Below are 23,573 nucleotides of genomic sequence, written 5' to 3'. Positions count from 1 at the left end.
CTCATATAATTAGCTTTTTCTCACATATCTGCTCATCACTTCTTCATAATCCATTACTACATTTGTAGCAAATGACATCAGTATTTATTTTTGTGTCAAAGCTTGAAACTGACATTTATGAAAGCTCTGATGCAACTTTTACAGTCATGACTGTAAAAATGTGGGACAGAAAACTTTAATTGTGTGCCCACTCTTGAGTCATTAAATTAGATTATCTTTTCACACTCTATTGGATAACTCAAATGGTAATACTAAGATTACAAAGGCAACTGGTGAAGCTTCTTGAGAGAGGAAACCTTCACTGTAGTGCATCAGTGCACTGGTCTGTAGAAACAATATAGCAGAAGATTCAGTTCAGAGAGTGCTGTGATCATTTGTGACTCTGTCTTCTCTTTCATTGTTTCATTATGATTCTCTGCATTCATTTTAATATTTGCTGGGATAATTTTTACTTTGGTCAAAACAATTGACCATGCCACCCCCAAACCAAAGCAATTCTGTCCTCTGTTCACATTGTTCCCTTTACTTGTTTGGCTTGAGCATGCTTATACTAGCTGTTCTGAGATCTTTAACTTGAAATATTGAAATGTTCAGAAATTTGCTTTGATGCGTTATGCATTTTCTGATTGGGAGCCCCTTTGGTACGGAATGAATCAGGATTTACTTCCAAACTCTTGGAGTATTTTTCATGCACCCATTATCTTGGAAAATTCTGTACCTGTGATATCCAGAAGGCAATTTATCTTCTAGACCTTTTTTATGCCCTGGTTTGACTTTTCCTTTTCTGTTTTTCATTTGTTAATCATAATGACATATTAATTATGGCCACTGGTAGTGTTTTGCTTTTCCTTAACTCCTTCCTGGGGATGTGAGTTTCAGTTTTCTTATTTCTTGTATGTGCTCTTAGCAAAAGGATTTAAAAAACCCCTTTGTTTGTAAACTGCTAAGCATAGAATTGCAGAATTCTCCTCTAAGACTGCTTGGCAAAAGAGTGCTGTGTTTAGTCAAGAGAAAATAGCATGAAAGCTCATGTTTCCTTGCCATGGAACAGAACCAGCTCAAGTATAGCCACGTTCCTTATCACTTGTGGCCACAGTTCCAGAATGCATTCCCCTCTGGTTCCACTTTTGAAGCAGTACTTTGTGTGGCATTGGACATTGATGGGTCTGGGCACTGATGAGGTAATGCCCAACTTTGTGCTGTGGTACTGTAGTGGGAGGATATTTATGCTGGTGAACTTTGATTTTTCAGGTTAAATTGTAGTTGTATATATGTTGCAGGTATCACACACACTTTGTAGTACTGTGCAATCCTAAATTGACTTTCTCTAAGCATTCCTGGGCTATTCCTCCTGTGAGTGAGTGACTTCTGCCAGTGTATTGCCTTCTGTTGACGGAGCTGTTGGAAATACTTCCTCTGAACGTCCCTTCCTATGCCCACTTCTCTAAGAGCATATCAAGAAGAGACTCCAGTCACGGAAACACTGAAGGGAGCATGCAACAGTGTGGTCAGCTTACTTACATGGGTATTTACCAGGTGAGGGCTGGCTGATACCCTGGTTAGCTGGTTCCCACTGCTCTGTGCAGTTATTTACAGCTCAGGGCAGAAATAACTGCATGTGTGGATGGTTACACTGTTGGAAGCAATTGCATTGGGGATCTCGGCCAGAATGGCTGGCTGCCAGCCATGCTCTTACCAAGCCTCAGTGGCAAAGAAAAGGAGATGAGTTTCTAGTGTCTCTGTGACTTTAAGTTTAATGAGGAGAGCAGTGAGTATTAAGCTGTTCTATATAGTGACCTTTTGGTCAATCATCATGTCCTGGTTGGAGATGGTAACTTCTTAATCTACAGTAATTCTGTCACCCTGTGCAGGAGTGCAGTGTCTGTCCCTGATAAAGATCACAGTCTTGACTACTGCCAGAAGAGTGGTTCACAGGTCCTCATGGTTTGGCTCAGAAAAGCTGTAAGGTGCATCTGTCTCAGAACTGGGTCAGAGCAGCTGATACATTAATTCTGTTTAGAAAACAAGTCCTTTCAAAAGGTTAACTGTTGAAAAAGGAGAGTAAGGTCTAAGTATGTGGCTCCATCTGGTCAGAGTATCCTGCCAGACTTCTCTCATACTCTTGTTTCTGAAAAAAGGCCACACTACCCACAACCCTTCCCCCCCAGTAACACCTGTTTAAGTGAGAAGTTGAGGACATCTCTACTTGAGGTAGCAGTCATTTCCCAATAAACAAACTTGGAGACCAGGGGCCATGAGAAAGCTAAATGGGAGAGGTGGCTGCAGTGGCAGCTAGGATACTCTTTAGGAGTCTGTTGTGGAAAGGGTCCTATCATCTTATCCCTGTATTTCCATTTGCTACTGCCTGAAAAGTCCCCTAATGAAAATGTCCTCTGTGTCTGAGGTAAATGTCCAGAGGGCATCTGCAGCTTAGACAGTTACTTTATTGTAATAGAGCATGACTGGAGTGAAGGAGTCACAGTTATGTGCTTTGTAGTGCTTCTGAGAATGAGTCTGCTAGTTCTTTGATATCTCTGTTCTGCTGGATAGAGCTCCTCACATCTTAAGTTTTTGTTTTTCACTTCCTCTCTCATTTTCCTTCTTTTTATAGGATTATTACTATTAGGTCCTGTAGCTTCCTCTTCTGTTCTGACAGAGCAGAGACCAAAGGAGAAGTTGGAAAGAAATGGAAATAATAAAAGTAGAAAGGAGATGTATGCTGAGTAACAGCTTTTGTGGAGTAGTATGTCCTTGTGGGCTGATGATTGATGGGTGGAATTTTTCGTATGACTACGTAAACAACTAAGCTAATCAAAGCAACAGAAATCTTCATCATGTTCTCTTTGGCAATTCACCTGATTACTTTTGGAATGAGTACTATATGGAAGCTTGGAGCTCTGTTTAAGTACTTTCAAATGGTTGCAAACCTAAATAGCGCAGTAGTATTTATATAAATTATGGTGCTAAACTTGATAAAGTCCTTTGTAATGAATTGTGTTAATACCTATCAAAGAAATATTCACTTAATCTCCATTCTTTTCAAGAACTAAACTAGTTCTGTTAGGTCACCTAGTAAGAGTAGTTTAATTAATTATTGGGGTGGATTAGAATTATAACTGATTGTTAGAAAAAGGACAAAAGCTGCCTCAAAGTTAAAGAGCTTTAGAGTATTTGAGGGGAAAAAAAAGCACTATGACCTTAAAAGATTGTTCATCGCTTGTAAATTTTTTTTGTATTATGTCGTAAAATATTTCAAGATTTGACATCCAGAGCACACCTCCTTTATTACCTGTTTGGAGTCAGAGCTGCTGAATTCTACAGCTGGGATCTGATGCTTCTTGTATTATTGACTGCTTTTGTTTTGGGACAAAAGACATACAGACAGGAACTTTCTCTGTCATTTATCTTTGTGTCCCCACTCCTTCTAGGATAGTTCCCTCCCAGCCACTTTCTCTTTCTAATAAACTGCATTTGTGAGAAAAGGTGGTGTTGAACAGGGGGCAGTGGAAAGGGCAGGAAGGTTGGCTCTAGATCTAGCAGCAGCAGCAGCACTGCTGCACACAGAGGTCAGTGCGTTGGGAGAATCACATTCTTGTGTGGACAACAGCTTTTGTGGAGTTCCTGTAGGAGGGCAGTGTGTGCTTTTGTGTAGGCGTGGGGAGAGCCTCTGAGGGGAGGCACTGCTGTTATTATTCTCTCTTTATAATCCTATCTGACCTTCCTCCACCAAAGGAGGAGGATGGAGGGTGTTCCTCTGTAAGGTCTGTGACCAAGTTGTAAGTGTGTGATCCTACCCAAGGACAGTGTTAACCTTGGGACTGCATGAGGCTTGATTTGCTCCAGGACAGTATTGCATTCCTGTCTGCTGCTCTGCTCCAGAAAAAAATAACTGCCCTTTCATTGAAAGCTTTTTACAAAGGCTTCTCAAAATCACCTGGCAGTAACTCTTTTTGACTGCCAGCTGCTGCTCAAACCCCATGGAGAAGCAGTTTCTTTTCAGTCAGAGCTGCTGCATGGCACAATCTTCCCAGGTCCAAGAAAGAGGTCTGGCAGTAGGACAGAGCTGGGCTGCATATCTTGAAATCTCAGAAGCCACAGTCCATTGGATACCCAAATGGTATCATCAGTTGTTAGCTTGGAAATATGTAACAACATGTGTGTTCAATAAAGCAAGGCCTTTTTGCAGCAGTAGTTGAGGTCCTGATACACACTGTTGTCTCTTCCCTAGCTGCACCCTGGGCACGGGATGGCCCTTGCTGTGCCTGGCTCCGGGCTGCACATGCAGCTGCAGGGTCAGAAGGACACAATCAGGGAAAATCTGTGTCTTCCCTCTACAAGCAGCTTCCCAGGTCTCCCATGTCTGTCCTCTTGCTCATGGACAGCTATCAGTCGGCTTGGAAGGAACCTTTGCACGACTTTGCTTGTTGTGTTTGGCTGACAATGGGTCGGGGGTGCAGAATTTCACTGCCTGGAGACAGCCAACACAATCAGTGACTGTGCTTATGTGTTGATAGGAGACCATCTTGAGAAATCTAGTCTGAAAAGGCTGAATGAAGATAATCTCAGCATTTCATTCAATCCGGTTATTGTGCTATGAAAGAAAAATATTAATTTAGTCCCTCCTGTGGCAGTGCTGGGTCAGTCACAGTAATTATCCTGTTTTAAAAAGCACAGATCACTGAAAGAGAAACAAATGGCATTTTTTGTCTCAGAGCTGCTGTAGTCAAGAGCTCCAAATTATGAGAAGCTTTTTCATTCAGAAATGTTTTATAAGGTGTGCTACAGCTGTCAGCTAATTATGAGCAAGTGTTTATTTGAAATGTGTCCAGTGAAATGAGTGTGGTATAAAGAGGTATGAAAGAAATAAATTCTATTAAATTATTCCAATATGTATATATACTTAATATATTACTTATTTTTCTCCTCTATAGATATATTAAAAATACTAGAAGACAGTATTTCTTAGAGAGATAATTTTTTATTTTTGGTTGCTTTTATTGAATATTGCTGTATAGCTTTTTCCTTTATGAGACATGCAGCTCTTTATATCATTTTTCAGGAGAAACTTTTGACTTCAGAGAACAGTGTTTGTCCCAGAGACAAATCCTGGGTTTATTCAAATGCTGTGAAGATTAATGAAAGCTGCTATATTTTTTTCTGCCTTTATTGTATTAACCAATTGCTGTAATGAACAGATGTAGAATGCTTTACTCAGGACTGGCTAACCAATGCTTGGTCTCCTTTAGTGAGATTTTAGATTTAAGAAGATTGGGCAAGTGCTCTAAAAATGCTACTTCTGTGGTTTCTTGGGATTTCTTAGCCGGAAGGAATTTTTTATTTGTGAATAAGTAAAGCAGCTTCAGTGAGTTACTTCCTTCGGAGTAACTTATGAGTTATTATTTTAAAGAAAACCAAACCCTGTGCTAGAGGAAGGTAACAAGACTTGTGGATGTTTCTGCTCAGGCACCAACTATGTATTGGCTTCTTCAGAATAAATTGAGTTGCATTAAAAAAGAGGCACTTCACATCTGTTATGGCAACTTTGTTACATATGTGTGCGTTTTGGGGGAGGCTCAGTAAAAGAGTAAGAGAAATTAACTGGAAAAGAACTTAAAAAGCGCTAAAAAAAAGGGAAGTTAAAAGAGAGTGCTGCAGGCAGTGGCCATATTGAATGTTACGGTTTTTTTCTCTTCAGCTCCTGTTTCTCACTGTCAGAAATTGCATGGATGAGAGCAAAATCAAAGAAATAGGACTAGGAATAATGGATGCCTTTGTGAAAGATTTCCTTTTCTGAGTATGTCACATACACAAAGCACACACTGGCCAGTACAGTGAACACCTGAATTAGGAATAAATCGTGTCCAGTCAAGAACTAACTAACCAAGGAAGATGCTGAATAGAGAACTGTTACCCATATGCTCTGGCATTGTGCCCTCCAGATGCTGATTAAGCAGTGTCTTCTGTTATTCTTAAAATGGCTGCTGCTTTATATATTAAACAGACAAAACAGAGAACATGGAAGAGCGGTATGGGAGGTGAGGGCCATTTAGTTCAAACAAACAAAAAAAACCCAATATTGTTTTGTGGATTCAAATCATCTGACCCAACTAAGAAGCAAGTTTTCATGGCATAAAGCATTGTGCAGACAATCATAGGGACTAAGTTATGATAGTAGTTCTCAAGGGACTAGTTAGGACCTGTCTTGGTTTAGGAAGACAGGTATCTGTTAGGTAAAATTACAATCAGAGGCTCTTTGGCAAAGATTTGGGAAATAGGAATAGCAGTTCTTTACTAGTATGTAATACAAAGCAAACAAACACAAAAAAAACTCCCCCCCCACCAAACAACTACAGCATTAATGACAAACGACAACAGTACCAAGAACTTTGAGGGCTTTGTTTCACAAAACTCAGGGCAGTTTGGTTTCGGTGTCTCTGCAGGATCCTCAGAGCACCAAGCTGAAACAGTGGAAAAGTCCCGGGCTGGTAGCTGGGATGGCAGGGTGTCCCGGCAGGCAGGGGCAGGATGTCCCGGCAGCGCAGGGGGTGCAGGGTCACGCTGCAGCAAGAGGAGCAGCGCCGAAGGAGCCGAAGGCGAGGCAGAAAAGCGGCCTAGCTTCTGCTCGGCGTGCTTTGCGGCGGCTGAGATCCTCGAGGAGCGGCCGACACGCGTCTCCCGAACGCCGGAAGCAGAAAAGCACGCAGCTGCCTCAAGCTGTGTCTTTTACTTGCGTTATTTCCCCCTTTCACCTTTTGTCTATCTTTTTGTTTCAGCCAAGCACTCTTAAGTATCCAACACCTGGTCCCCTTGGCAACCCGTGGGGAAAAAATTCCCCAGAGAAAGAAGGAACAAACCCAACCCCCAACAGACCTAAAAGTTAAGTCTGTGACCCTGGCAAATAGAGAAACCAAGGTATTAGGCATAAGCCAGAACTACATTGGATAAATGTAAAATTATTAACTATATTGAGAAGTGGTTTGTACTTAGAGTTGTATAGCCCATTCCTTAGTTTTGCTGCCTTTCCTATTGCACTAAGTTAATCAGAACTGTCTCTGTGCTTACAAATTGCCTATTTCAAACTATACATATAATTTACTGTAGTATTCTACAGTATTCTATTCTTGTATCCTTTCATCTTCCTAAATGCTCTTCTTTACTCAGATCCTTAGTTTTCTTTGTGGGCCTATAGCAATTGTTGTTATTGCTTCTGTGTCTCCAGACAGCATTCATAGTTTTCTGGGGAAGTTTTACTTGTTTGATTGTTTTGCTCTGCTGACATTTCTTCTTCTGCTCCTGGCACTGATCAGCTGGTTGCTATTGTCCTTTATTGTGGCTTTTATGTGAAATATTCCAAGGTTTTTCATTTCTGGACTTTGCATACACATCCTGGTTTGCATAATAGTCAGTGAACAATTTTCATGACTGGATGGACGAGGTTTTTGTACAACTGTAAGGTTTACTACAAACAGCTTATTTTCTCTCTTAACCTTTTCATTTGTAGTTCTAATAGGCAACAGGAACATCAGATTCCCTTCCTGAATCTGCCTGTTTTAAGGCTAAGAGATTAAAGAAAGTAGTCTGTAGTCCTCAGAAGATTTCTAATTTCTTCTCCCTTGAAAGTGTTACTACATCAGGAAAATAAACAGGCTTGGTTTCGGTGCACTCAGGATGAGGGCAGAGTCCTGTCAGCATGTGAACAGATGGACTGAAACTACTTTGTTCTGATCGTAGGAATTAAGTGGATTCTCTCTTCTTCTCCAGACCCTCTTTTCACTTGGGACAGACCTGTGATCAATGCCCCAGGTTCAAGGTCCTGCAGTTTTTGCTTGACTCTCTGCAGATCTATGGCCTGTGGATTGCTGTGCTGGGTCAGCACTGCAGTCACCTCTGTGCTCACCTGCTGTGTCTCCCCAGAGCAATTCTCTTAAGACCTACAGTGCACAGTATGAGGCTCCAAAGACAGTTCCTTGTGCCCTGTACACTCAACACATCTGAGAGTTTCAGGAACTGAAGGAAGAGACAGGTGGAAAAATCCAGGAGGAAGACCTTCCTTCCCTCAGCCTCCCAGCACTTCTGACAGCATGAGCAGCAGTATCCACTCCCCTTAAGCATCTCTAAGGTTGTAGCACAGTGTGGGCTGCTAAAGTTCTTTCACATATTGAACCTCTCTCTCAATTCTCTTCCCCTGGCACCTCATCCCCTCAGTTCAAAACATAAACTCAAAGCAAATTACTTCAAACCAAAAGCATTCATCTTTTACAAATAGTTCAAGGCTTCTGTACAGTAACAGGAATAAAGCTCCGCTGACATGTTTCATGTTAATGAGTGCTCTCTCATAGGTGCTTTTTTCTGTGCCCTGAGAATTTGCATTACAAGAGAAAATTTATTGTACTTTTGTTACAAAACCATTCCATTAAGTTTAGGTGTTCCATCTTCCTCTGGCAAGGAAGTGTCATGCAAGGTATTTTGCATAGATAAGGTCAGGTCAAGGCAGGAAAAGTGGGAATTGAGCCTGCCATGAAGACACCTGAGAGATGAAAGTTCTCTAATAATGTTGTCTTCCTCTGTTACCTAACAAATTTGGGAACAAAAGTGCCTCAGTTCTTGACGTTCCAGCACCTGTATTGTTTTGTTAGAGTTCGCCACAGCCAAATTGTGTCAGTGGGTTAAGTTACCTGCTTATGTGATTGCAGAGCTGTCTCCCTCAGTGCAGTAGGACTGAGTGGGATTACAAATATGGAATGGAAGTAAACTGAGGTTTGGGTTTGAAGAAATGTTGGTTGAGATGCAAGGATGCAAACAGCCATAATGGTAGTACTGACTGTGATGAAGATCTGTAAAGTCAGCAGAGTGGTGAGTAATTTAGGTAGTTAAGAGATGAGCCAGAACAGCAGAAAAAGATCCTTAGCTCAAGAAGTGATTCTGCAGGGTGGTCCAGAAAGACTACTAATAGCTGGATAGAGAAAGGGAGCTGGGCAGATGTGAGTGGGTCGACTACAGAGATTTTCCGTTTCAGCTTTGACCTGTAATGGTACGTTTGGTCCCCTGCTTCTCAGACACAGAGGGACAGGCAAACAGAAGAAGAGTGGGAAGTGCAGAGACTGACATACTGAATGATATGCCCAAAAACTGAGATGGTGAGGAAGTGCTCATAGTATTCCTGAGTGGAATGTAGAAAGAAAAAAATCTTTATCAGAAACACCTGTTTCAACAAGGCCGAAAGGTAGGGTTTTTATTTGTTCTGGGGAGGATGGCTAGGAATGATACTTGTCTACATCACACTGTAAGGGAATTACATGCCTAGCCAGATGTCCTGGCATTGTCAGGCAAGCTTTCAGAGTAATTGTGGAAGCCTTGTCCTGTCAGACACTAAGTCTTGTATTAGAGAATTTCCTAAAACAGAATTCATAGTGTACAGTGCAGCAGATGGCAAGAGTTTGGGCAGATAGGCTAGGGGATGTCCATCCTTGTTGAACTGCAAAAACCCTAACTGGGCTGATATTTTAAGATTTATTTCATGCTACTGTGTGTGGGATGTGATCATGATGCTCTTATTTCCCCCTACAGCATTCAGTTCTGCCTACAGCAGGGCTTCAAAGCTCTGCAGCCACTGTGGGTCAGTGGCAATGTGGGAAGTGGCTCAGAAAGGGTTGGTTTGTGGTGGCACCTGCTGACAAAGCACAGCCTTCTCACTGGGCTTTGCATTGAGAAGCAGCATAGAGGTGTATGGTGTGTCACTCTCGCCATAACTTCACTTCTGCACCTCTGTGTGCACGTGAGCATGTGGAAGGAAGGGGAGAAACCTGGCATTTCAGATGAAGAATTAGGAGGTGACATACCTTCATATAGAGCGTGCAAGGGGTTATGTCATAGAATCAATAAGGTTGGAAGAAATCTCTAAGATTACTGAGTCCAGCCACTGACTTAACACTGCCAGGTCTGCCATTATTTCCTTACAGTGCTAGGGTGCTTTGGAGGAGAATGCAAGCTTTGTTCTTGCAAATATCTGTAATTTCTTTCCAGACAGTAATCTGGACTTTGTCCCTGAGCGATCACTTATTTTACCCACTTGTGTGTTTGGGGTTTTAATTTCCTAGTGTTTTCATAGGATGTGAGAAGCATTTTTACTAACTGAAGGATGTGATTATTCATGAAAAGTAGTGACTGCAACATCATTAGATTTTGTCCTTGTGGATGCTGGCTTTGAAGACAAGGGAACTCCAGTGATCTAGAACAAGGAAAGCACTAGAGCTGGGACTGTTGCGTTGTGTATGTTGACCAAAGAGGTAGTTGCAGTTGTTGAAGTAGAATACTAGAAGTGTGCTCAAGCGATGTACTTTTTACCACATGAAGATGAAGGGAAAATGTGCTCAAATTACCTGGAGTTGGATGAAGAGTCTGATGATCTCTTGGTTGTCTGGGGCAGGAAGAAAGGAAGATTTAAAAGCATTGCTTTGAGCCTTGGAATACAAAGCTGTGCTGAAGCAAACCTCTGTTCCCTCCTGTTTTTTTATTACCTTTCAAACTGAATTTGTCCCAAGTTATTTAGAACTGGAGCAGGAAATACACTGAATGGTGTTGCACAGGGACATTGTGTTGCTACTTCTTGGCATTGGCCATGCAGGACATAGCAGTGATGTCCTTCCTGGCAGTGGGCAGGCTGCAACTACTGGGATATGGGAGGCCAACTCACCCTGCAGGGAAGTGAGCCGTGGGAAGGAATGCTGCTTCCTAGGATTTGTTTCCCTGTGCCCTTGCATGGCAGCAAGTCCTTTCATCACCCACCTTTCAGTGCATGATTTGGGGCCCCAGGGTGGGCTGTGCCAGTTGGCTGGAGAGAAGATGGGCAGCAAGAGAGCATCTGGAGCAGCATGAGCCAGTAGCTGTGCCTGCAGCTTCAGCAATTGCAATGCTGTGTGTGGGAGGTGAGAGACAGGAAAGCAGGGACAGATCCTTAAGAACAACTTCACGAGTGAGATATTGAAGGATGGTGTAATTAGGTGTGCTCTGCACCATTCTCATTATGTTGACAGTACTATGTGTGTTGGCAGCTGACTGTGGTTATTGAGAGAGGTGCAGGACGTGATTTTCTGCCCCGGCACCGGAGGAAGTCTGGTCCCTGCCGTGTCAGCAGGCCTCAAGCTTCCCAATTCACCAGCAGCAGAAACAGAGCCTGTCTGATCTGTGTTCATACTACATGTCTAAGCAGATCTGAGCTTTGCAGTCTGGCGGACATGCATCTGTGTCTCCTGCAGAAAGGGCACTGGTGTGAATTGTGGCTCAAATCTCTCATCTGATCCACAGAAGAGATTTATTTTCACATCTGCTTCACAGACCTTGGGGTTTTTTGTGCTGTTTAAGACCTGCTGCCCTTCTTTCTGCAGCACAAGTTGTAGAGTACTAGAAGTACTTTGTAGCTGTTAAGGGTTACCAGTTTCTGGACCCCTACAGACTGAACTTTAGGTACAGCTGCTTGGCATAGTTGGAGGCCATATTAGTGATCCTGGACTATCTACTGGCTCTGTGCAGCATGTCTTGTAGTTTCCCCCTGACTACCCTTTCACCGACGTTTTCTAGCAAATGCTAGCTTTTGGGTAGATATGCTACATGGGATCAAAATGCGTGACACTGCCATTATCAGGACTTTAAAAAACAGATATTCATGAAAAAAAAAGAGAAATACCCATTTACCCTGTTTTTCTGTGAAACTTTTTTGTTTTGCTGCACCATTTCGGGTTTGTTTGCCTGATGGTGTTTCAGAGTGAAATCTTGCTTTTCATCTTTCCTCACCGAAAATCACAGGAACTTTAAGAAAATTTGCTCTTGGATTACAGCCAACTGTGGTATCAATTGCTTGTGGATATGGCTTTAACTCAACTGCTTCAGCTTGGTTACAGAGATCCAAAATAAATGCTGGATCTCTCTTGCTGCATGCTCCTCTTAACTCCTGCTAGTACTGTGGGCTGGTCAGATGTCTTTCTCTGGAGATGGTCAGTGCAGCTTCAGCCTCAGAAGAATTGTTGAGAAGTGAGGTAAGGCACCCACACCAAGCAGGGCGCGTAGGACTGGTGAACAGTTTCATGCTTGAATTCCCAGCTGGCTGTGCAATATTTAAAACAAGATCTTTGCTTGTTCACACAGAAGGACCTGTCTTAGGGTATGCACACTTAGTTTCCATGTTATCAAACTTCAGACACTTTGAATATCTGATCTGTGTGTTTTTTCTTCTTTTCCTTTTAATAGTTTTTGGCAGGCTAAGCAATTTGGTTAGCATGAGGAGGACTCCTTTTTTTGTTAATCCATATGGCATTTTGCTAGAAACAAATGCTCTATTTATTAAATTTTGTTTGTTTTGTGCAGCGTTAAAAATAATACAACATTCGTGTTTCATGTTTTCTGGTCTGGGTTTCACTGCTGTAGGCAGGCCAGCCTCTGATTGAAGTGCAGTGTTAGGGATGCTTGCTTTCTTTTCTAAGTAGACTATTTTGGAGCTGCAAATGGGAGCTGAAAGTTTTCCAAAGTCAGGATGTTACAACTGAATCTGCTTTCTCTTCCAGACATTCCTGTGCAAATGGCTTGTGGGAGGTAGCAGCTTAAAAGGTTGCTGGAGAGATACCTTCTGTACCTTCTTCCTCACTTCCCAAAAGCAAATGCGGTGTTGAAAATACTCACTGACAGGCTGCTGCCATGTGGACTTTATTCCTGAATGAAATACCATTTTGTCAGCTTTTAAATTATTTTATTCTGCTTTTTTATCCCGTCATTCAAAGATTTGTTACTGTGTTTCAACATGTATGAAAGTCAAGTGCTAATATATGAAGAAATGTCTGAAACTGTGGCAGTCTAATCAGATTTTCTGATTTGGCAAAACCTGTGTCATAGCCAAGATGTGGGGAAATTGACCATGATGTGGGGCCATGATGTGTGGAAGTTGTGGACAACATCCACTGATTCTTGAACAAAGAGTCTGCGCTAATTCTCTTCTTTAAATGGGTAAAGGTCAAAAAATTATATTCTTTTTTTTTCTTATCAAATATAACTTAGAAATTTTGAGTCCGTCCAATGTCTGAGCACAGTTAGCCCTAAGTTTTTGACTGTAGCAGGATGTAATTACATCAGGGCAGCACGTACCTCCTGTTGCTATTTGTGCTGCAACGTCTGCTCAAATCACTACAGGATTTTTCAATGGAAGTCACTGCCTAATGTCTGATTCTCTCAGTGTCTTCCAGCATACAGGGTATTTTTGGGTTTGTGTGTTAAGCTACAAACATGCAGAGTCATAACATCAGTGTGAGAAAATCTGCAGTGCAAACAGGAAGCAAGGACTGCTGTGTCTTCTTTCTTCTGCATGTTTTGTGCTCCCAGCGTGTGTTCTGCAAACTGCTGCTCTGTAGCCCTGCTGCTGTTTGGATGGAGAGTTGCAACAGTCTTAAGACAGACTGGTTCACCAGGGAAGTGGAAGAGGGGGCTTCACATCTCATATTCTTTTACAAGATCCTTGGTTTTGGTAACTTTTGTTCTTTCACGTGAAGGAAGAAGAAAGGTGTAATGATCTGTGAGTGACTGATGTTGAGCAGAGTGTGCAAAGACTCTGAGGGAGAATCAGAGACTTGAGACTGTTGCAGCCAGGTTTTGTGCAGAAGGAATGAAGATGCTGAAAAGCTTTGATTAGAATGGTATTAGTCCTGGATAAGGCATATTGAACCTGAATATCTGGCAGAAATAAGTGTTTTGTAAATTACTCAGCCTCTAGTATAGTTCCACAGAAAAAAGCAACAGAATATAGTTTAGGGGTTTTTTTTCTCTTTTGAATGTAGCACTTTCTACAAATAAATAATTCCAGAAATAATTCTACAAAAATTAAGGTTTATTGGCTGACTGCTGATACTATGTTACTGATAGCTGGTTTTTACCTCTAGTTGCTGTCACTTCATGATTAATATACAACATACAGGGAACCTGAATGAAGCAAGTTATTCCATGAGAAAAGTGAATGCTGTTTTCCAGCATGTCATTAATTTGTTTAGCAAATGAAGACCGGTGCAGCTTGTTTATGAAATCTGCTATCGGTGGTAGAGAACAGCAGCACCGCAGGGCATTTTCACATTACCATATTAAAACCCATCCTTTAGCAACCCACCCCTAGTCTAGTGTCTAATCAGAAGGGCTGGTGTCTCTCTGAGAATTAATTCCAGCAGCAGAATAAATAAGTGCTCTTTCAGATTTTAGAAAAAATTGAAAAAATACCAGCTTTTCCTGTTTGTGGTCATTTGCAATTTACACAGACTTGGCACTGGCTGTTACTACATTAACAACTCCTTCTATCGAGCTCAGCTGTGAGGAAGGTGCTTGCTTTTTAGGAGGTTTGTTGTCATGGGATACTGCGGTGCTGTTGTACGTTACTGGGAAGTGCTATTTTTACCACAAGTCTGCCTCAGCCTCTGGCAATACCAGCTATTTGAATGCAGTTCCTGCTTTTCCAGTTGGCATCTCTGTTACCACACAGACATTTGTTTATTTCTACATCCCCAGGTTGCTCTCTGGCACTACTCACCCCTAACCTGCTTGCTCATATGTGCTAAGAGCAGTTGTGCTGTCCTCCTAGAGCATATCCTCCATATCAACAAGGTGAGGATTTCCTGCCTTCTGCATCTCCCCACCTTAGCTTTAGGCTATTTTGGGAAAGAAATATTTACCTCTAAGTCCTGCTTGCTTTGTAGCCAGTGCTGCACAGAACAGCTTGGCTTGTGTGACTTTGCAGATAGCAGGAAGATGGAGTGTGAAGTTGGTCTTTGTGAGATAGTCTGGGAAATTTTTGCTGTGTGCAGCCTCTTTGTGCCATGCTTTCCAGTCTCAGACAGTGTTGATGGTGGGCCCTGACTGGCTGTTGTAGCAGAGCCTCGTCCGCATTAGCAATGCAGCATTTTCTCTTGCACTGTGAAGCCAAGGATCAGACTCTGGTGTGCCAGAGTCTGTGATCTACCAGCCCATGACACCTGGCACATGGCAAAGGTGCAGATCCATGGGCTAAGGTTGGTTGTATAAGCATCCCCAAGACCAAATGCCGGGTCCCACACTTGGGTTGCAACAAGCCCAAGCTACAGGCTTGGGAAAGAGTGGCTGGAGGGGTCCTCAGCAGAAAAGGACCTGGGGGTGCTGGTTGACATCCACCAGAATATGGAAATATTTAAAAGATGTGCAGATGCGCCACTTAGGGGTGTGGTTTAGAGGTGGATTTGGCATGGTTGGGTGAGTTTGGGTTAATGGTTGAACTCAGTGATCTTACAGGTCTTCTCCAACCTAATGATTCTGTTATTCACTCAGCAAATACAGGGTTACAATGGAGCAGCGGAGCAAGAGCTTAGGTGTGCTCTCTCCTTTTTGTTTTTTCTTCTCCACAACCAGTTGAAAATTCCCATTTCCTCTGGGCAATAAAATGCTCCCTTTTTCACAGACCCTGCTCTTTTCTCCACCAGGGCAGGTAAGGGATGGGGGGGGGGGGGGGGGGCAGCTATCTGCCCAAGCTAGAATGGTGTCTTTCTTGTCTACTCCAAAAGTAAGAACAAATATAAGAATTACCTCTCTTCCCCAGGTGACTGGGTAAAATTGAGAAGCTGCAGACAAAAAATGGATTTTCTGTGCAATGTGGCATCCTAAAGTGACACAATAGCTGGAAGGTAGGAGAACAGTGACAGTGTATCCATGCCATCCATCTCTCATAGTCATACAAGCACTGCTGCATCATTGCAAGTGACCTCTGCATATGCAGCAAGGACAGAGCAATTGCATATCCCCAGTCAGGGGGAGGAGCATTACTATTGCACTGTGAATCTGGGAACTAGGACTTGACAGAAGCTGTGTTGACGGTGTAAGTTTCATCCAGCCTATCTCAGGCCTGTGATATGGTAGTGGGGGCAGGGCCAGCTCTGTTTCCCCCAAGGTGCCACACAGATACTCGATGGGTTTCTCAGCAAGCTGAAAATTTGAGGCTGTGTATGCAAATGGGTGCTGGTTGAGATGGACAGAGCCAATAGCAGTTGTAGCTTTTCCCCTCCCTGGAGTGGGCACTGGAGGAGTGAGACACATACTGACTTGGAGAGGGTAGTGGGGGCATTCCAGGGTGCTTGGAGTGGTGAGATGAGGGTCTTGGGCCAGCACAAACCTCTTTGCTCATTCCCTAGCTTTACCCTCATGGTAGATTGATATTGGCTAATGCCAGGTGCTCTCCATGCCACTCATACTGCTCCTTCTCCTTGGCCGGACAGGGAGAGAGAAAAATACGATGAAAGGCTCATGGGTTGAGATCAGGACAGGGAGATCACTCACCAGTTACCATTACAGGCAAAACAGACTCCACTCAAGGAAATTAATATAATTTATTGCCAATCAAAGTCAGACTATGATAATGAGAAATAAACCCAAATCTTGAAACAGCTTTCTCAGACCTCTCCCTCCTTCCCAAGCTCAATTTTATTTTATCTTCCCTACATTCTCCCCATAAATGGCACAGAGGGACAGGGAATGAGGGTTGCAGTTAGTTCATCATATGTTGTTTTTGCTGCTCTGTCCCCTTCATGCGCTTTCCGTACTCCATTTGGGGTTCTTCCCAGGGAGACAGTTCCTCATGAACTGCTTCTAGTGTGGGTCCTTTCCATTTGTCCTTTCCATGGGGTGCAGTCCTTCAGGAATGGATTGCTCCATCATGGGTCTTCCCAGGGGTCACAAGTCCTGACAGAAAGCTCCTCCAGCTTTGCTGCTTTGGGCCACACTCTCCATGGACCCACAGGTCCTGTCAGGGACCTGCTCCAGCACAGGCTTCCCACAGGTCACAACCTCCTTTGGGCATCCACCCACTCCAGGGTGGGTTCCTTCACATACTACAGGTAGATGTCTGCTCCCCCATGGACCTCCATGAGCTGCAGGGGCACAGCTGCTTCACCATAATCTCTTCACTGTGGGCTGCAGGGGAATCTCTGTTCCAGTGCCTGCCCTCCTTCCCTCTCCTTCTGCCCTGACCTTGGTGTCTGCAGGGCTGTTCAACTCGCATGTTCTCATGTTCTCACTTCCTCTCACCTTGCTGCTGTGTAGTGCAGCAGTTTTGTTCCCCCTTCATAAATACATTATCCCAGAGGTGCTACCACCGTCACTGATGGGCTCAGCCTTTGGCAGTGGGAGGTCCATCTTGGAGCCAGCTGGCATTGGCTCTCTTGGACTTAGGGGAAGCTTCTGGCAGCTTCTCACAGAAGTCACTTTGTAGCCTGCCTCCCTGGCTTCTGCTACCAAAACCTTGCCACACAAACCCTCTACCCCAAATTCAGGTCATTTTCAAGGACTTGTGTACCATGTTTCCAGTTCTCTTTTGTTCCTGTCGTTCCCTCTCCTGTTCCAATCTCTTTTTTCTATCCTCTTCTCATCTGACCAACCTCTTGGCTCCTCTTCTGTCTCCTTTGCTTTCTTCTGTGGCCCTTCATTGCATTTTCTCACCTCTTGCATGACACTGTCCCCATTTCCTTGCTAAGCTCTTTGTGATTACCCCATGCACATTTTGGTCTCTGCTGGACATGCTCCTTTTGTCCAGTCCCAGCCTCTCCTCTGGGAGGACAGCCAGCACTCCTGCCATCACTACTTTGCATCAGCCCTGAGAACCTCGGTGCAGCTGCAGGACTGAGTGTTGTGGGATGTCAAGTGTTTTCTGTATTTTATTTTCATTGTACCTTGGTGATTTGCAGGTTTTCTCTGGTGCTTTGTCCAAGCTGCTAGACAGAGAAGGATGTATTCTTTTTGGTACACAGACAGACCAGTGGCATTAGCTCTTTAAACTACCTATAGCATTTTTTTTAGATAATTTTTGTCAAGGACAAGTTGAGATTTTCATGTATGTGGAGCGTTGTCATGTCCTAGTGAGAACTCCAGGCATGATGATGATGTCCTTCAGTGTCAGATGTATGGGCTGAAGTGTGGGCTCTGGAACGTGCAGAGGCTGTCAGAACATGCACCAAGTTTTCCAGCCGGTATTGCAGACTGTTGAGTTCACAGGTGGCTTCCCAGCAAAACACAGACTTGCTTTGGCAAACTTGGCACAGTATGTAGCACAGCTAGAGGTGTGCTTGGCTCCTGTGGTGCTGCTGAACTGCAGGTGTCCTTAAGTTTTCCCTCAGTGATTATTCTTTCTTTGAGGGGGTTAACTCTTCTGTAGGCTTTACATCTTCTGACTCTGTATCTTCTCCTCCACAACTGCACTGCACTTTAAGGTCAAAAAACCCAGCTGGCTTTCCCCATTGGAAATGAGTGGCAAATATCCTTTGTATTAAGAATATTTGTTAAATTCCTATTCAGCTATCTCATGGTATCCCTGAATTGCCCTTCTGTCAACAGTGAGCAGTTAATTTAATTGGCCTGGTTGAGCACGTGCTTTTAGTGAGAGTGCCTAGCTATGCCAGGACAGATTCACAATTAAATTGTGATCAGTTGTCCAGCAAACACTAATACTCTTAAAATCAAAGGAGGAGAAATATTGACTGACAGCAAGCAAGGTGCCAGTTTTATTACTCTCAGAGTTTACTGCCCTCCTAATTAAAATCTCAATCTATTCTGACTACCACCTGTATCTATAAACGTCCTGCAAGTGTGATGTAAGGTGACATGGTGTGACTGGAAACGGGCACAGGGCAGGTGATGCAGGCTGTATGCACCAAGCACAAATGATGTGTAGAGTTCAGCAGTTGTTTTCTTTCTCTGATTATTTATTTACATTTTTAGAATGACCTTGGGTGGGGAATGACTTCTCACTCAACGCCATGTCCTTGCTTGCAGTTCCACACAGGTTCTGTGGAAGGTCCTTATTGTAGCTCTTTTTTTTTGCTCTGGGTCACATGACCTGAGTTACAAAAGGTTCCCATTTCCATAGTGTGATGAGGCTGTACAAACTGATGCTCTTGGCCACCCTTCCCATGTGGGGAAAGAATGGGCTGCAGCATTTGGCTTGCAATGGCATTGTGTGCTTGTGCCCAAAACACAAATCCTGTGAGCTCCTGCCTTAGTGTTTGAAAAATGAACATTAAGTCCTGCCCTGCTGCATGGGCCTGACTGTGTGTGGTGGTGTCTGTGCTGGCAAAATGTAAATTGCTTGTAATTATGACAAATCATGTACAGTGCTCATACTGTGAACTACAAAGCTTTTGTCCACTGCAGCTTATCCAGCTGCTTAAAAAGTTCTTCTGGTAAAGTGTATGAAGCTCAGAAACAGCCTTTCAGGTTTGGTTGTTCACGTTTTGTTGAGGACATTGAAAATAATTTGGTCCGTTTGAAGAACTTGCTTCTATTCCCCAGAGTTTCTCCTGATGTGGGGGAACAGGAGCTGGACTACAGGACAATGAATGCTCAACAGAAGAGCAAGGTGAAAGCAAGTTTGGTTATTAAAAGGAACTCTGAGCATTGCTCTTGATCTGTGTCCTTGATAAAAATCCCTAGTGCTGTTCATCCTTCCAGTAACAGCTGCAGGCATGTAATTTTTCCTCTTTCTGTATTACTGGACAATCTGTCTGTCTGCTTTTTTCGGTTACGCATTTTCTGCAGTAAGGAGTGGTTTCTTCTATCTACTTTGTTTCAGCAGGTGCTGGAAGTATGCATGCATGAGAGAGCAATCTGTGTGTTACTTTACTTTGCATGAGCACAGAATGGCATGCACAAGAAGTAACTGCTGGGATGAATTGCTGTTCTTTTCCATGCAGTCTTTTACTTTGGTTTATGGTCAATGCCGTCAGCATGTGGCAGTCATGTTTACAGAACACCACTGAGTCAAATATCCTAGCTGGATATTTTAAAATCTTGGATACCTTCATAGCCACAGGTGTTTGGAGCTGTAATTGCTGAAATAAGAGTGGTGCAGTTTGTGGAGCAGAGAATTTGATCCTCCCTTCCAAGTACAGTGCTGCCTGTCTTGGCTAGGCACGCTGTCTGCCCCTGTCAAGGAGAGTCCCAACCCACTGTTGGGTATAAATTGTAGCTGCAGTAGGTGGGATCCTTTGGCACAGCAGGTCTAATCCAAAGCCAAGTCCTTCTCAGTAAACACTCTTCCCTTTTTTCTGTCTTTTAGCATCAAGATGGTGCTGATGTGGAGCAGTGGGGACACGTTCAAGACTGTTTACTTCATTCTGAATCAGGCCCCTTTCCAGTTCTCCATCTGTGGACTCCTGCAGGTATTCGTGGACATCGCTATCCTGTTGCAGGTTTACTTTTACAGCCACTACCCTCAGAAGCCAGTGTCCCACACTGCACACCCAGCCAGCACCAAGGCCCTGTGAGGAACTTGGCTGGGCAGGTTGCAGGTCAGTGGAGTCAGCCATGGCATCTCTTCTTCCACTTGTAAATATTCCTGTTTTTCCAAGTTGAAAGCAGAAATAAGAACTAGGATGGAAAATATGGTAGCACATCCAGCTCGGGAAGTTCTGTGTTAAATAACTTGCTCTGTTTTCAGACTTAGCTGTACAGAACTGTTTCTTGATGGGGGGAGGGCACTTTATTTTTGCATACGTACCTATGAGCCTTATTAATTCACAGATGTTTGTATATTTAATCACAAGGGCTGGATGGTTTGTGTTTTTAATGCTATTTAAAAATGTTACACCACAGAAATTACAGGATATTTTGTCTGAAACTTCTACCTATTTATATAATATAATAATTGTATTATATAAATATAATACAATTTGTCTGTATATTGGCGGGAAGTATGTGGCATATACTAGCATTCAGTATCTCCACGATGGAGGAAGAAGTATTGAAGAGCAAATCCAGGGGCTTTCTCTTTTCTCTCTAAGGGTGTCTGGTGAGAGAAGGTGGGGGTGGGAGGCCCTGCAAAGAGGTGAGCAGCCAGAAATGAGCCAGCCACAGATGCTGTAAAGCTAAAGAGTGAGCAGGTGTTCATCCCTGCTGCAGGAGGACACATGGAGATGATGGAGAGGGTCTGATAGTTCTGGAGTCATGTCTAGAGCTGGCACAGCCAGTCAAGCATCCAGGCAAAAGGAGGAGCCAGCAGGAGGCTGCAGGGAACTTACGTAGTCATGCTTTGAAGCTTTGGGGTGTGGGAATAGCCTATCCTGCACTTGGGGGGCAGCACTGCCCCTGCAGCTGTGCACAGGACAGAGCTGGGCTATAGGGTGTCTTTCCCAAACCAAGGGACCAGCAGATGGGTGTTGCCAGTATTGCCAGGCAAGTATTTCTAGATGGTGATTGAACCACAAAGATAGAAGCAGGTCCACTTTCAGTGGCTCAGAAATGAAAAACTTTGAGACAGAGAAAAAGCTCTATCCCCTGGAGTAGGACCAGCATCTGACAGCTTGATTTGTTGAGGCTGAGATTCGTGTTCATGTTGTTCAATGCCAAACAAGAGCCAGATTATGTTTTGGGGTGTTTCCTACATTGGCCCAACTAGGAAGGAGTCAATGTTTTTCTTTTACTGTTGTGAACTTTTAGGCTCTTAAAGAAGAGATTCACCTTTTTTAGAAGAATCAGCAGCTTGTTCTGAGGGGGACTGAGAAAGCTGAAAGAGCAGAGTTTATGTAGGTGTTGTCTCTAAAAGCTGTTAGCCAGCACAGGTCACGGTGCTTTGTCTCACATGCAGCTGCTGGTGGTGTGGACCTGTTGGGGCTGTGACCAAGCCCCTGGGCTCCTGTTGTGACTGCCTCGGGTGATGTGAGGAGGCTGTAGCAAGGCCCTTGGTCCCAGGAACAGCTGTGCCCGTGCTGCTTCCTTCATGAGGCTTCCTCCCTCTGCTGGATGAGTCCCGTCTGGCCACAGGCAAGGTGCTGGACAGATTTTTCAGAATGATTTTTTCTCTTAAGAATAGCCCAAGAGTTTATGTTTTCTTAGCAGTGGCAGCAAGTCTGAGGTTTGATAACTTCTGTATGTAAGTCAGATACTTCCCCTACCGTGCTTTCTTTGGGAATCTCATGACTTGAGTCTGGACTGTCTTCATTGGTGGCAAACTGTCCAGTGGAGGGGAATCACACTGTGCCCACGGCACTGACTCCATGCTCTTTGTTTGATACCATACTCTTCTAGGCCTGAAGTGACCTTACAAAGACAATGTACTCAGCATGGCAGACTATGAATGTTTTGTTCTTCTCTCTTCTGCAGTGTTCTGGTTGTGTTACAAGAACCTCTGGGCTTTTGTCTTTTTTAATTGAAAACTTAACAACTGGCTTCTCCGGTATGCTGCTTTAATGAGGATTGGATTTCTACTGTTTGAAAAAAAACCACTTTCTTGTCTGTTTTAATGGTCTGAAGGGTTTTTTTAATAACTTGTAATGGTAAGATTTTTGTATTTGGTGGTCTTTTTCTAATATTCTGCAAAATGGATGTAAGAAATAAATGGTTCATAAGAAACATGCTTTTGTATGTTACAACTTCACCTGGGAGTGCACACTTTTGGCCACCTCTTTGGCTTTGAACTACAGATATTACTGAGGATAAAACAATTTCTGTTTTTTTCCTTTTGGGATTTTTCCTTGGGCAGATTCTTGAGTCTGTCATCAGTACCTAAACCAGCAAGCTCTGCAGACCAGTCTCATTTACACCAGAGCAGCAAATGCTGGAAGAGAAGCCAGTGAAACCATGTCTAATTCATCTTCTGTATGTGGCATTTAGCAAGTAGGAGTCTTGGCCAGGAACTCTAGAACTTCTTGAAAGGTACTTTAGGGACAAAGTGTTACAGAACTTTTGTTTTGTTCTCTAATTGTCAGGAAGTATCTGTTTCAATGATCACCTCAGAGAATAAGAAATCTCTTACTTTAAATACATCTCTGAATGTATGGCACATTTCATGGACTTTTTTTTCTGTCAGTTGCAATGGTTTTTTTAATAAAAATTACCTATTATATATAAATTGCAGTGTTGCTTTGTTTTGTTCAGGTACAAAATGTATGCTTCTTAACTCTTATTATAAATCATCTTGTCAGGAGCATTGTTGATATGAATAACTAGTGTGGTTTTTCCTTCTGATGAGTGAGTAAGCACAAGGCATAAATTGTCCTGAAGTGATGATGCACAGCAGGGGTTCTGGATTTCTGTCTCCTGCTCTTCCATACATACCAGGGTAAACTTAACCATTGAGACTACATACTTGTTTGTGTTTGCAATGCTCACAGTAAAAACCGTATTACTAATAGATTATTATGTAACTTTAAAAGAACCTTGTGTCATGCAGACTGCAGAATGAGTCTGAAGATTGGGACACAGATGAGGGATGTGCTCTTGGCAGCCTCTGCACCGAAGATGAGGACACTGAGTCTGTCATCTCATGGCCAACTGCTGCTCTAAGAGAAGATTTGGCCACCCTCCCTGTTCATTCTGGATAGGAAAACAAGCCAAGACTGTCAGGAGCAGCCTTGCAGGTGCTGTGCACCTCCTGAATCCTGCCAGGCTGCTGATCCAGGATGTTGGGCTGCTCTGGCATGGAGAGGTGGTTTGCTATTGCTGTGTGCAATGACTGCAAGAGCTGAAGAAGGGGAGCTGGGGAGGACAGAGGGCTGGAGGCATAGGAGAGAGGGGTGGGAAGGGTGGGAGGAGAGATG

At 43.4% G+C, this 23,573-nt stretch overlaps 1 protein-coding gene across 2 annotated transcripts in view; it reads left to right on the top strand.

The window, feature by feature from the left end:
- SLC66A2 (solute carrier family 66 member 2) overlaps positions 1-22,876 on the top strand; it is a 73,180-nt gene extending 50,304 nt beyond the window's left edge. For both annotated transcript variants that reach the window (XM_066189648.1, XM_066189640.1), the window contains one exon: positions 20,096-22,876. In XM_066189648.1, the coding sequence (XP_066045745.1) occupies positions 20,096-20,303 (208 nt within the window). In that variant the 3' untranslated portion in view covers positions 20,304-22,876. The remainder of the gene's footprint in view (positions 1-20,095) is intronic.
- Positions 22,877-23,573: the final 697 nt, after the last annotated feature.

The sequence above is a fragment of the Chamaea fasciata genome, unplaced genomic scaffold (genome assembly GCF_029207755.1).
Source record: "Chamaea fasciata isolate MVZ Bird 193981 ecotype frontalis unplaced genomic scaffold, bChaFas1.0.hap1 SCAF_1, whole genome shotgun sequence".
Classification (NCBI taxonomy): domain Eukaryota; kingdom Metazoa; phylum Chordata; class Aves; order Passeriformes; family Sylviidae; genus Chamaea; species Chamaea fasciata.
Note: the sequence above shows the minus strand (reverse complement) of the source record. Positions and strands in the feature narration are given on the sequence as shown.